Source organism: Notamacropus eugenii, chromosome 4, assembly GCF_028372415.1.
Source record: "Notamacropus eugenii isolate mMacEug1 chromosome 4, mMacEug1.pri_v2, whole genome shotgun sequence".
Lineage (NCBI taxonomy): Eukaryota > Metazoa > Chordata > Mammalia > Diprotodontia > Macropodidae > Notamacropus > Notamacropus eugenii.
This window is the reverse complement of record NC_092875.1, coordinates 57921870-57934415: the sequence shown is the minus strand read 5'-3', so window position 1 is coordinate 57934415 and position 12546 is coordinate 57921870. Positions and strand designations below refer to the sequence as shown.

General features: G+C 39.4%; 1 protein-coding gene across 8 annotated transcripts in view; it reads right to left on the bottom strand.

Moving 5' to 3' along the window:
* The window catches only part of LOC140499586 (cytochrome P450 4F2-like), a 38246-nt gene extending 26926 nt beyond the window's left edge, over positions 1-11320 (bottom strand). For 3 of the 8 annotated variants that reach the window (XM_072601208.1, XM_072601206.1, XM_072601210.1), the window contains exons 1-2: positions 11117-11294; positions 1659-1875 (exon numbers count right to left, since the gene is read on the bottom strand). In XM_072601208.1, coding sequence (XP_072457309.1) covers positions 1659-1874 — 216 coding nt within the window. In that variant the 5' untranslated portion in view covers position 1875; positions 11117-11294. Of the gene's footprint in view, positions 1-1658; positions 1876-6883; positions 6938-11116 lie in introns of all 8 variants that reach the window. The other 5 variants (XM_072601204.1, XM_072601205.1, XM_072601203.1 and 2 more) reach the window with 5 other exon arrangements.
* Between the last annotated feature and the right edge of the window lie 1226 nt (positions 11321-12546).

Sequence of the window (12546 nt, the reverse complement as noted above, 5' to 3'; positions counted from 1 at the left end):
TGCAACTCACAATCTTGTAAAAACAAAAGCTAAAAAATTTCTTGAGAGGTAATTGGGGGAAAATAGAATACCATTTAAAAATAAGTAAATAAAAGAGGGGTGTCAGTGTCCAACGTAGGATCAAACAAATATAAGCCAAAATACTACATCAGGTCAGGAGCTGAGTATTCTCCAAAGGTTGAGGTGGAAGGGGAAAGCTGAGACAAGCAGAGCTTTGACCAGTGGGTTAGGGCAAAAGTAAACAGCATAGGCTGATTCCTCTTGTCCCTGAGGGGCAACTTTGTGAGGCATTTTAATTGTCCTTATATGGATGATGAACATTTGTGATTTACTCAATTTTAGAGAGAGAGAAGTAGACTAGATCTGTAATTTCATCTATAGAGGGAATTCCAGGAGAAAAATCCTTTTACCAATGAAAGTCATAACCTTCTCTGTGATAAAGTTTTACAGAGATGCCCAGAGCACTAAGAAGTTTAGTCATTCAGTCAGCATCACACATCCAGTATATATCAGAGGTGTGACTTGAATCCAAATGGCACATAGTAGGCATTTTATAAATGTTTATTGGCTGAGATTATCTCTTTGAAAATTCCACTTGTTGCAGCTCATTCTGCATCCTGGGACCAAGCAAAACAAAATAAATTTATCCAGGTATTCATGGCTCTCAAGCCAGATCTCTGTCCACTCTGCCAACTGCCCATCTCCTCATAGTTTCATAACTAATAAGTTTGAGAATCAGGCCTTGAACAAGGTCACCTTTGTGCTCCCACCTACATCATATAGGTTCAGTCTTTGCCCTCAATCTCTATAACAGGAGTTCTAGAGCTGGTGACAAGAAAGTTCATTCTTGCAAAGGGATCTGGAGGATAGATAAGAGAAAGAAATAAATCAGAAGGGAGAGAATGGTCAAGGAGGCTTCGATGCCCTTGATCCAGACCTGGCAGAACTTTTTGGACCTTCCTATGTAGCAAATTCTTGGCATTCAGTCTGGACTCTAAGCCTTCTTGATGATTCCAAATCACACTGAGAAGCCAATCACCTTCGCTAGATTCCCTTGAGACAGTTCAGAGGATAGGTAACTCCATTACTACCACCCAGAGAAACATCTGAAGCACAGAATGCTCAGGTCATCCTTCTAAAACAGGCTTTCCTCACTCCCTCCATTTCTCAGTTACCCTTTAGCTCAACCCTTCCATCACCTTGGTCCATCCCTGCCTTGATGTTCCAAACTTCTCAGGCTCTCCACCACCTTTGACACTCCATCTTCTCAGCCCCCTGATCCTTTCTCCTCTGTCCACCACTCCCCAAGGTCCATCAGGCCTGCCAAGCCCTAATATTGCAGTCCTCATAATCTCACTTCAAACTCTATCAGTCCACACTGGGGAATCCTGAAGATTCCAAACAACTGCATCAGTTCATATGAACTTCATATACTGCTATTTCGTCTAGGCCTTCCTTTACTTCCATAATTTGACTATCTTGGTAGCTTGGTGCCCATCCTCAGTCCCTTATCTCATTAGTGCTCCATCCTCTCGGTCCCCCTAATCCTCCCATTCTCATCTTCTACCCCAAGTTCCCCCAGTCCATTTGTCCCTTCATTCCTACTATCCTCTCTCTCCACTCATTCTCCCAGTTCCCACCCCAGGTTCCATACTTACCATCCCCAGGTGGCCAAAGAGCCAGTTCCTAAGAGGGGGCTGGGGGAAGCATCGAAGCCTCTGACAATTGATATAGTATCGCTGGACACAGATTAGGCCCTTGACCAGGATCCAGGTGCCAAGGGCCAGGATGGCCAGGAGCAGGATAGAAGAAAACCCAGACTCTGGGCCGGCCAGGCCCAACTGATGAGATAGCCACTTGGGGGCAGGCAGCATCCTGTCAGAAGAGAGACCATGAGGCAGAGGGGAAGGGATAGGGCAGCCCTGGGATAATCCATGGGGTTGGAGATATGGGCCAAGGGATGAAGAAGAAAAGAAGCATGTAAAAGAGGCCTAAGTGTAGGGAGTCATGTCAGAACAGTTTAAAGAGGGAAGAGGTAGTAATAAGATTAGGAGAGGCAGGAGAGGGAAGTGAGAAGAAAATGAAAGGTCTGAGGAAGGAAGACACCAGGGGTCGAAGAGGCACCATTGCCTCAGCCCCTCTAGGCTTACAGTCTGGTACAGGCACATTCCTAGAAAACTGTCCATCCCCTAGACTCCTAAAGGAAGCCTTAAAGCAAAGTAGCAACACCCCTGCTCCCAAACAAAGAGGGCTCTCTCTGTACCTCCAACTGGGCTCTTGGTCTTGTGTTTATGACTTTGTTTTGTTTCATTTTCTGCATGTCAGCATTTTCTTGATCTCAGTAATTAATCTTAATAGGCCTTTCCCCACCCACACACCCATCAGCCTCTTTCAGGCTGAAGGCCAAGGCTGGTGATTCATGGACACTGTTGAGTGGGATAGGTTTAGTGAAGACTTCTCAGATTGTAATTCTTCTCCCAGGGGTGAGGTAAAACCTAGAGGCTCAAGGTTACAATATTTTTAGAATAGAATAGTTCCATATAAGGATATAAAACTGTGGAGTGTATTAGGGTCTCAATGATTGGACAAAACTCACATAATTCCTCAATGCCTTCATTTCAAAAAGGATTGGTTAGATTTCATGTCCAGAATGTAAGATCATATTCTCAGCTAATGAGGATAATGGTCAGTGGGGGGAGGAGGGACTTGCGTTAGGGTCTATATAAATCACTGTCCTGTTCTTTGTGTTCGGCTTTCCTACTCCTACAGGTGAGCCCCGCTTCTCGAGAATCGAATAAATCACTTTTCTGTCATCATTTTGAGAGGCCTCTGAGTAACTGATTTATGTAGGGACCTGAGCCATCCCACACACTGTGAACTGCTGAAGTAACTGAGTTGACTAATGTTGCTTCCCTCCCTAGAGACCTCTCTTAATCCGAGCTCATCTGGCCTGAGTCTGCATGCCAGTTCTAGAAAGTTGAGCCCTTCAGAGTGACAGGCATAGCTTGCAATATTGTCAAAAAAAGAAAAAAAAGAAGAAAAAAGATCCATCTCACTCAGGTAAAAGGGAAATGTACCCCAGAACAGGAAGTGTCCTAGCTAGTCAACAGCAAGCCTCTTCTCATCAAACAGTGGGAGATCCCAAGCCCCAAGGTGGTAAGGCAGGCAAACACCAACACCAGGCTCCCCCATACTCCTCAGCACAGCCAGGAGAAGTAGCAGATCCCTGTTTAAAGAACCACCATGTGATTCAGCCCAACCCAGGGCAGAGAGGCACTCTACAGGGGCAGGACCTCCCCATGCTCGGGTGGTCAGACTTCTGAGTGCTTCAGCAAAGCAGCAGGTAGGCAGATATCCTCCAGAGGCAGGGCTTTGATGTCTCAGCACAGCCCGAGGTGCATAGACATCCTCAAGAGAGGCATAAAAAGGTAAAAGGGAGGAGGAAACCTTGTTATTCAATAAGTAGAAGCTGTTTACATCGCTATAAGGAGTATGATACATGTTCGTCTTGAGAATGATGTATTTATTATTACATTTAAAATGGATACACATACACAGAGGGTGTGAGTATAAATTAACAGATGTTCTAATAAAAAACCTAATTAATGGGTGCAAATGAATTGTGATGGGAGAAGAGGAAAGGCAGAGGGAGAAACAGATAAATTACATCACATGGAAAGGCAAAAAAACTTATTATAGTAGAGAGAAAGAAAGGAGGGAGATGAGCATTGTCTGAGTTCTACTCTCCTCAGATTTGGTTCAAGAAGGGGATTACATACTCAGTTAAATACAGAAATCTAACTTACCCTATAGGCAGAAGGAAGGGAAAAGGGAAAGAAAAGCAAGGATAGGGGTTAGAAGGGACGGAGGAAGCAGTAAGGGAAAGGGGAAAGAAAAGGGAGGGGGACTGATAGAAGAGAGGGAAAATTGAGGGAGGCAGTGGTCAAAAGCAAAACTCTTTTGAGGAGGGGAAGGGAGAAATAAATCATAAACAGGAGGGGTAATAGGACAGAGAGAAAGACACAGATAGTAATCATAACTGTGAATGTGAATGGAATGAATTCTCTGATAAAGTGGAGTGGGGATAGCAAAATAGATTAAAAACCATAATTCTACCATATGTTGTTTACAAGAAACACATCTGAAACAGCGGGATATACACAGGGTAAAGGTAAAAGGCTGGAGTAAAATGTATTACACTTCAGTTAAAGTAGAAAAAAAAAAGGAAGAGTAGCAGTCCTAATCTCAGATGAAACAAAAGCAAGAATAGATCTAATCAAAAGAGATAAGGAAGGAAACTATATCCTGCTAAAAGCACCATAGACAATGAAGTAAAATTACTAAATATATGTGGTATAGCATCCAAATTCTTAAAGGAGAAAGGGAATTTTAGGAAGAAATGGAGAGCAAAACTATACTAGTGGGGGACCTCAGCCTCTACCTCTCTGAACTTGATAAATCTAACCTCAAAATAAAAAAGAAAGAAGTTAGGGAGGTGAATAGAATTTTAGGAAAGGTAGATATGATGGATCTCTGGAGAAAACTGAATGGGGATTGAAAAGAATATGCCTTTTTCTGAGTGGCACATGGCACATACACAAAAATTGACCATGTACTAGAGCATAAAAACCTCGCAATCCAATGCAGGAAGGCAGAAAAAGTCAATGCATCCTTTTCAGATAATCATGCAATAAAAATTATATGTAATAAAGGGCCATGGAAAGATAGGCTAAAAATTAATTGGAAACTAAATAGTCTATTCCTAAAGAATGAGTGAGTCAAATAACAAATCATAGAAACAATCAATAACTTCATTCAAGAGAATGACAATAATGAGATAACATACCAAAATTTATGAGACACAGCAAAAGCAGTACCTAGGGGTATTTTATATCTCTGAATGTTTACATGAATAAAATATAGGAGATCAATAGGATATCAATAAATTGGGCATGCAACTGAAAAGGCTAGAAGAACAAATTGAAAATCCCCAATTAAATATCAAATTAGAAATACTGAAAACCAAAGAAAGATTAATGAAATTGAAGTTAAAATAACTATTGAACGAATAAATAAAAATAAGAGCCAGTTTTATGAAAAAAAATACAATGAAATAGGTAAATCTTTGGTTAATTTGATTTAAAAAAAGAAGAAAACCAAATTACCAGTATCAGAAATGAAAGGGCTGAGTTCACCTCCAATGAAGAGGAAATTAAAACAATAATTAGAAATTATTTTGTGCAATAAATCTGACAATCTAAGTGAAACAGATGAATATTTGCAAAAATATAAATTGCCCAGATTAACAAAAGAAATAAACTACTTAAATAATTCCATTTTAGACCAAGAAATTGAACAAGCCATCAGTGAACTCTCTAGGAAAAATTCTCCAGGGCCAGATGGATTTACAAATGAATTGTCAAGCATTTAAAGAACAATTAATTCCAATACTATATATAAACTATTTGAAAAAACAGGTGAAGAAAAAGTCCTACCAAATTATTTTTATAATACAAATATGGTGCTGATACCTAACCAAGGAAGAGTCAAAACAGAGAAAGAAAATTACAAAACAATTTCCTCAATGAATATTGATGCAAAAAATTAAATAATATGTTAACAAAGATTATAGAAACTTATCATGAGGATAACACACTATGACCAAGTGGGATTTATACCAGGAATGCAGAGTAGTTCAATATTAGGAAAACTAACAGTGTCAATTTTTCAATGACAAAATTAACAGAAATCAAATGATTATCTCAATAGATGCATTAAAAGCTTTTAACAAAGTACAATACCCATTCCTATTAAAAAACATTATAGAGCATAGAAATCAATGAAGTTTTTCTTAAAATAATAAGTAACATCTATCTAAAACCATCAGCAAGCATTATATGTAATGAGAATAAGCTGCAAGCACTCCAAATAAGATCAGGGGTGAAACAAGGGTGTCCATTATCACCACCATTATTCAATATTGTAATAGAAATGCTAGAGTTAGCAATAATAGAAGAAAAGGAAACTGAAGGAATTAGAATAGTCAATGAAGAAGCAAAGCTATCACTCTTTGTATATATGATGATATACTTAGAGAATCCTAGAGAATCAACTAAAAAACTACTTGAAATAGTTCAGTTTAGCGAAGTTGCAGAATATAAAATAGACCTACATGTATCATTGACATTTCTATACATTACCAGCAGAACTCAGCAGCAAGAGATAGAGAAATTCCACTTTAAGTTATTGTAGACAATTTAAAATATTTGGAAGTATACCTGCCAAGACAAATCCAGGAACCATATGAATACAATTACAAAACGCTTTTCACACAAAGAAAGTCCAATCTAAATAACTGGAAAATATCACTAGTTCATGGGTAGATTGAGCTAATATCATAAAAATGAACATTCTGCCTCATTAATTCACTTATTCAATGCCATATCAATCAAACTACTAAAATTTATTTTATAAAGCTATAAAAATGATAAAATTAGTCTGGATGAACAAAAACATCCTGAAAATCAGTAGAATTAATGAAAAGATATGCAAGGGAAGGTAGCCTAGTCAGATCTAAAACTGTATTATAAAGCAGCAATCATCAAAATTACTTGGTACTGACTAAGAGATAAAGTGGTGGATCAGTGCAATAGGTTAGGTACACAAGACAGTAGTCAATGACCCTAGTAATGCAAAGATTCCAGCTTTTGGGATAAGAACTGACAATTTGACAAAAACTGCTGGGAAAACTGGAAAACAATGGCAGAAACAAGGCATTGACCAAGATCTTATAACATATACCAAGATAAGGTTAAAATTGGTACATTATTTAGACATAAAAGGTAATGCAATAAGCAAATTAGGAGAGCCAGGAATAATTTACCTGTCAGATTTGTGGCAAGCAGAAGAATATATGACCAAATAAAGGAGAGAGAACCTTATGAAACACAAAATGGATAATTTTGATTACATTAAATTAAAAAGATTTTCACACACATCCAAAAAAAAAAAAAAAACCAATGTAACCAAGATTAGAAGAGAAGCAGAAAGGTAGGAAACAAATTTTACAGTCAGTATCTCTGATAAAGGCCTCTTTTCTCAAATATATAAAGAACTGAGTCAAATTTATAAGAATATGGGTTATTGCCTTATTGATAAATGATCAAAGGATATGTATAAGCAGTTTTCAGATGACAAAATTAAAACTATCATTAGTAATATTAAAAAATGCTCTAGATCACAACTGAATAGAGAAATATAAATTAAAACAAATCTGAATGACCACATCTTAGCTATTATATTGGCTAATATGACAAAAGAGAAAAATGACAAATGTTGGAGAAAATGGGAGGAAATTGGAACACTAATGCATTGTTAGCAGAGTTGGGAACTGATCCAACCTTTCTAGAGAGCAATTTGAAAGTGTACCCAAAGGACTATAAAACTATGCTTACCCTTTGATCCAGTGATACCAATACTAGGGCTGTATTTCAAGGAGTTCATAAAAAAGGGAAAATGACCCATATGTGCAAAAATTTTTATAGCAGTACTTTCTCTGGTAGCAAAGAATTAGAAATTGAAGAGAGGTCCATCAATAGGAGAATGGCAAGTTGTGGTATATGAATGCAAAGGAATAATATTGTTCCGTAAGAAATGATGAGCAGGCAGATTTCAGAAAAACCTGGAAAGAGCTACATGAACTGATACAGCATGAAGAAAGCAGAACCAGCAGAACATTGGACACAGTAAATGCCACACTACTTGATACTTTGATAGGTTCCTAACTTTGATAGCTCTTCTTAGCAATACAATTATCTAAGATAATTCTAAAAGACTCATGACTAAAAAAAACAGCACTTTCTTTTTTTGCTTTTTTTTTCTTTCTTGTGGTCTTTCCCTTTAGTTCTAATTCTTCATTCATAATATGACTAATGTGGAAATATGCACAATCTAATTATACATGTGTAGCCTAAATCAGATTGCAAGGCATCTTGGGAAGGGTGGTAGAGGAGGAAAGGGAAAAAATTAGAACTCAAAATGTTGTAAAAGTGAATGTTGAAAACTAAAAATAGATAAATAAATTTTGAAAATTATGGGGACAGACAAGGAGACAGACAGATAGATAGATAGATAGATAGATAGATAGATAGATAGATAGATAGATAGATAGATAGATAGATAGACAGACAGACAGATCTCCAAGACTATTGTGGCTTATTTAAATATTTCCATTGGTTATTTTTCTCCTCTGAAAAATATTACAGCCATGTAAATGTAAAGAATAAAAGGAAGTAAATATTGAACTCTGTGCAATTACAATGGCAAAGCTCGTCTCAGAGAATATATATATGAAAATCCGCCTACTTTCCTGCTTTGTAGAGGTCAGAGAACAAAGATGTCAACATATTGCTTAATGTTTCTCCATGGTATTTTTTTTCTTTGTTATAAGAGATGGAGATTTGGATGGCCATGGGAGATTAAGTGGGAAGATGGTAACAGGATTCCTTCCTTCCCTGTCCCCAGCCTTGGGTTTCTAGAGAGGGTGGAAGGGAAGAAGAAAACAAGCATTTCAGTAAGTGTCTACTATGTGCGAGGCACAGTGCTAATTGCTTTATAAATACATCCTGTGATGCCCAAAAGAACCTTGGTGTGAAGGTGTATTTTCACCTCTATTTTATAGGTGAATGAACTGATTTAGACAGAAGTTAAATGACTTGCCTAGGGTCACATAGCCAGCCAGTGTCAAAGATCACATTTGAACTCATGTCTTCCTGACTAGGGTTATGCCCTTTATACTATACCCTTTAATTGTATAGGGTATACTATGCCCTTTAATTGCCTCTGAGAGTTGTGAGTCTACACTGAAAAAAATCTGTGATGTCCTCTCCATGCCCTCCTCCCCGCAGATACTTCATGTCATGAGATAGTCTCTTACCAAAGTTCATTAGAGATATTAAGAAATAAGGACTTCTAGAAGTAAAAGTTTTAAGGACTGATAGAATCAACTGTAGATCCATGTCTGGTAAGTTATACTTAGCTAGAGGGGTCATAACCCTACATATTTGGGAGCCAGTCAAAGATTGGAAAGGGAGCAGAAGTTTAATAGAAAAAAGATAGCTCACCAAACTCCCAGTAGAATGCTAGCTGGTCTCCTGTTCCTCCCTGATTGCTCCTGGGGCTCCTCCAGCTACCACAAGGCTTCCCCCTCAGAGAACTGCTGGGATTCATGCATCCCCCAAATGACTGTGCTCCTCTCTGCCTGCCTCTTCATTCTCTGATCAGAGTTATGGAAGGCCCTGTTCCTATAGCTTGAATCTCTACAAAGGGCCCTCTTCTCCACACCCCATCTTTCCTATTTCCTATTCCAGCTTTCCTCATGGTACAATGGAGAGGGCAATGATTCTTTCAAATCCTGTCTGAGAAGCTTACTATGAGTGTGACCTCTGGCAGTTAATCAAAGATCCTTTATTAAGCATAACTAATTAAGGACACTATTAGGGATACAAAGAACTACCCTTAATTAATTTATATGCCATGGGGGTAGGGGAAACAATACACATATGTAAAAAAAGTGTTTATAATACATATAATGTATCCACACAAAATAACAATATATAGATGTATGTATATACACACATGCACATATGCATGTATGATACATGTGTGCACTTACATGTATGCATATATCTGTTTATATACACATTATATTATAAAGGAAAAGTATGTGTTTATATATGTATATTTACAGTCTATACACATAAATGTATATACATTTATGTGTATAAATATACATATATACATACATATATATGTTCATGTGTGTGTGTGTGTGTGTGTGTGTGTGTGTGTATGTTTGTAGTAAATATAAGGTTATTTGAGAGAGAGGACCCTCACCTAGACGAGTCAAGAAAGGCTTTATGTAAGAGGCAGCGTTTAAACTGAGCTTTGAAGAAAACTAGGGTTTTTCTTAAAACCAGAGGTGATGGGGGTGAGGCATTCCAGGTATGAGGCACATACAACCTTGAGATACAAAGGCACAGACACGGGAAATGGAAGGTTATGAGTCACTTAAATATTCTGTGCCTTACTTTCTTTGTCTATAAGAGGAGGGATTGGATGGGTACTTTTTGAGTCCTCTTTCAGCTGTTGACCTATGACCCTCTGATCCCCCATCCTGCCTCCCCTTAATTGAATTCATTATCAGTGCTGTCATTTATACACTGCTTCAATGGTATACATGCATACATACATACATACATATATTAGAGAGAGAGAGACAGGAAGAGACAGAGAGAGAGAGAGAGAGAGAGAGAGAGAGAGAGAGAGAGAGAGACTTGAACCTTAACAACACCCCAAGGAGTAAGGTATTACTGATATTTTTGTCTGCCTTTTAGAGAGAAGAAAAGAGGATCAGAGAGGTTATGTCTTATCCAAAAGTAGACAGCTAAAGAGCGGCAGTAGCAGCTGTGTTCACACCTAAATCTTTCCCGACTCCGAATTCAGGTCCCTTTCCACTAGCCAAGCTGCTAAACTCTCCTTAGGGAACTTCCCAGCAACATGGGACTCTCATTCAGATCACCAGCAAATGTGATTCAAGGATGCCTGCCGGGGGAGACTGGGGATTCTGAGACTACCAGAAGAAACAGTCTTTCTTCCGGAGAAGACATGGAATCTCTCCCTATTTCCAGTCACTTTTTTCTTCCTCATCTCAGCTGATTCCTGTCCAGCACAGATCTTCAGAGCTGACTGAAAGTCACCCAGGAGAGAGAACAAAACACCGACTCAGCAGAACTCGGTCCCAGATGGGGGCAGGGTATCAGGAAAAGAATGGGGCCTGTGTTAACCTCCCATTCAAGCCTGTTTTCAGGGAGAATTACCAGAGTTCTGCTTTTCTCCTGTCTTCCAACCTTTTTCCTAACTCCTGGGGTTCTTGGCCTCTCCCCATCTCCCACCTCTTCAGCTTCTCCTTGGGTCTTATTCTTTATTGTCTTCTGTGTTCCCTCTCCTCATATTTCTCTATGCCACCCTGTCACTACCCCTCCCCCATGACTCTCCTCTTAGACTGACGCAGCCCAGATGGAACACTCCCTTTCCATTTTGAGTCTCCAAACAGTACCTGGTAAATCCTCTTCTGAGGGATTCTGGGAGTTCTAGGTGTCCCTGCTTTGATGTCTTAGGATCCCACCTGCTGCTCACTGTAACCCAAAACCAAGGAAAGTGTTCTGTAACCCAAAACCAAGGAAAGTGTTCTATAATCCTCTTTTCCCCCTCCTACCAACTTCACTCTCCCTCAGACTCCACCTCTGCAGGAAAAAAAAAAGACAGAAAAACACTGAATGAGTCACTGGAATCTCATTGGAGCCAGGAAAGGGGAGGGTTGGAGCCAGAGTCAGAAAAAAGAAGAGAGCGATTAATGAGAACAGGAGATGAAGCAGTAGGTGAAAGGGCAGGAGAATTAACAACCCATGATGTCAAGGTCACTCTCTCCACTGAGCTCCCTCCCATGGCTCCTTCTGATCTCTTTCCTCCTCTTTTTTTGTCTTCCTTCCCCCATCATCCTGTCCCCATTGCACACATGAAGAGAGTCCCTACAACATTTCAAGCATCCCTATCCTGCCCTTCTATCCCCCTTCAGACTTTCTTCTCCTCCTTTGCGGTCCTCCCCACTTTTCTCTTCTTCTTCCCTCCCCCCACCCTGCCTTATACTTTGATCTCTTGTCTTTCCTTTCTCTCCTTTTTTCTCTGAATCATCTTCCTTTGTTCATTTCCCTTCCCTTCCTCTCTGTCCCAACTGGGCAGATTGGAAAAGCCTCTAAGGACAGTTTTCTTCATTCACTCTTTCCCAGGCCTCAATAATTCCAAGGAAAGGGCATCAGTTTGGGGGTGCCCTATAGTAAGAAGGATTCTAGATACCAATCCAACTACCCTGGTCCTAGTTGTATCTTGAAGGACAGAGCCAATTTGGATAATATCCAGTCAGAGTCACCAACTCCTATCTGCCCATCCCCATCCCATTATTTCCCCAACCCAAAACCACACCCTAGTTGAGACCTTCATTGCTTTTCGCTTGGAATGTTATGACAATGTTCTAGCTGATCTCTCTGCCTTTGCCTCCCTCTTACCCCTCCTGCACAAGCTACCTGTCATCTTCACTGAATCACAGAATATCAGAGCTGCAAGGGACTCTAAGGATCATCTAGTATAATCCTTTCATTTTACAGACAGGAAAACTGAGGCCCAGGGAGAGGAAATGACATCATAGAAGCTCAAAGTTGGAAGTCCTCAGACATCAAGTAGTCCAATATGTTTCCTCAAGGTTATACAGCAAGTTAGTGATCAAAGCCAAGACAAAGATTTAAACCCAGCACGCCTAATTGCTATTTCAATGCTCTCTCTATGACATTACCCTTTTTTGTAAGTAAGAAACTTTGAACTTGCTTGCTTGCTGTCTCTATGACATTACTGTTCTTCGTCTTCCTCATGCCTAGTACTCATCACAAGACCCCCTTACTCAGAAACTTTCCAGGACTTCCAACTGCCAATTTG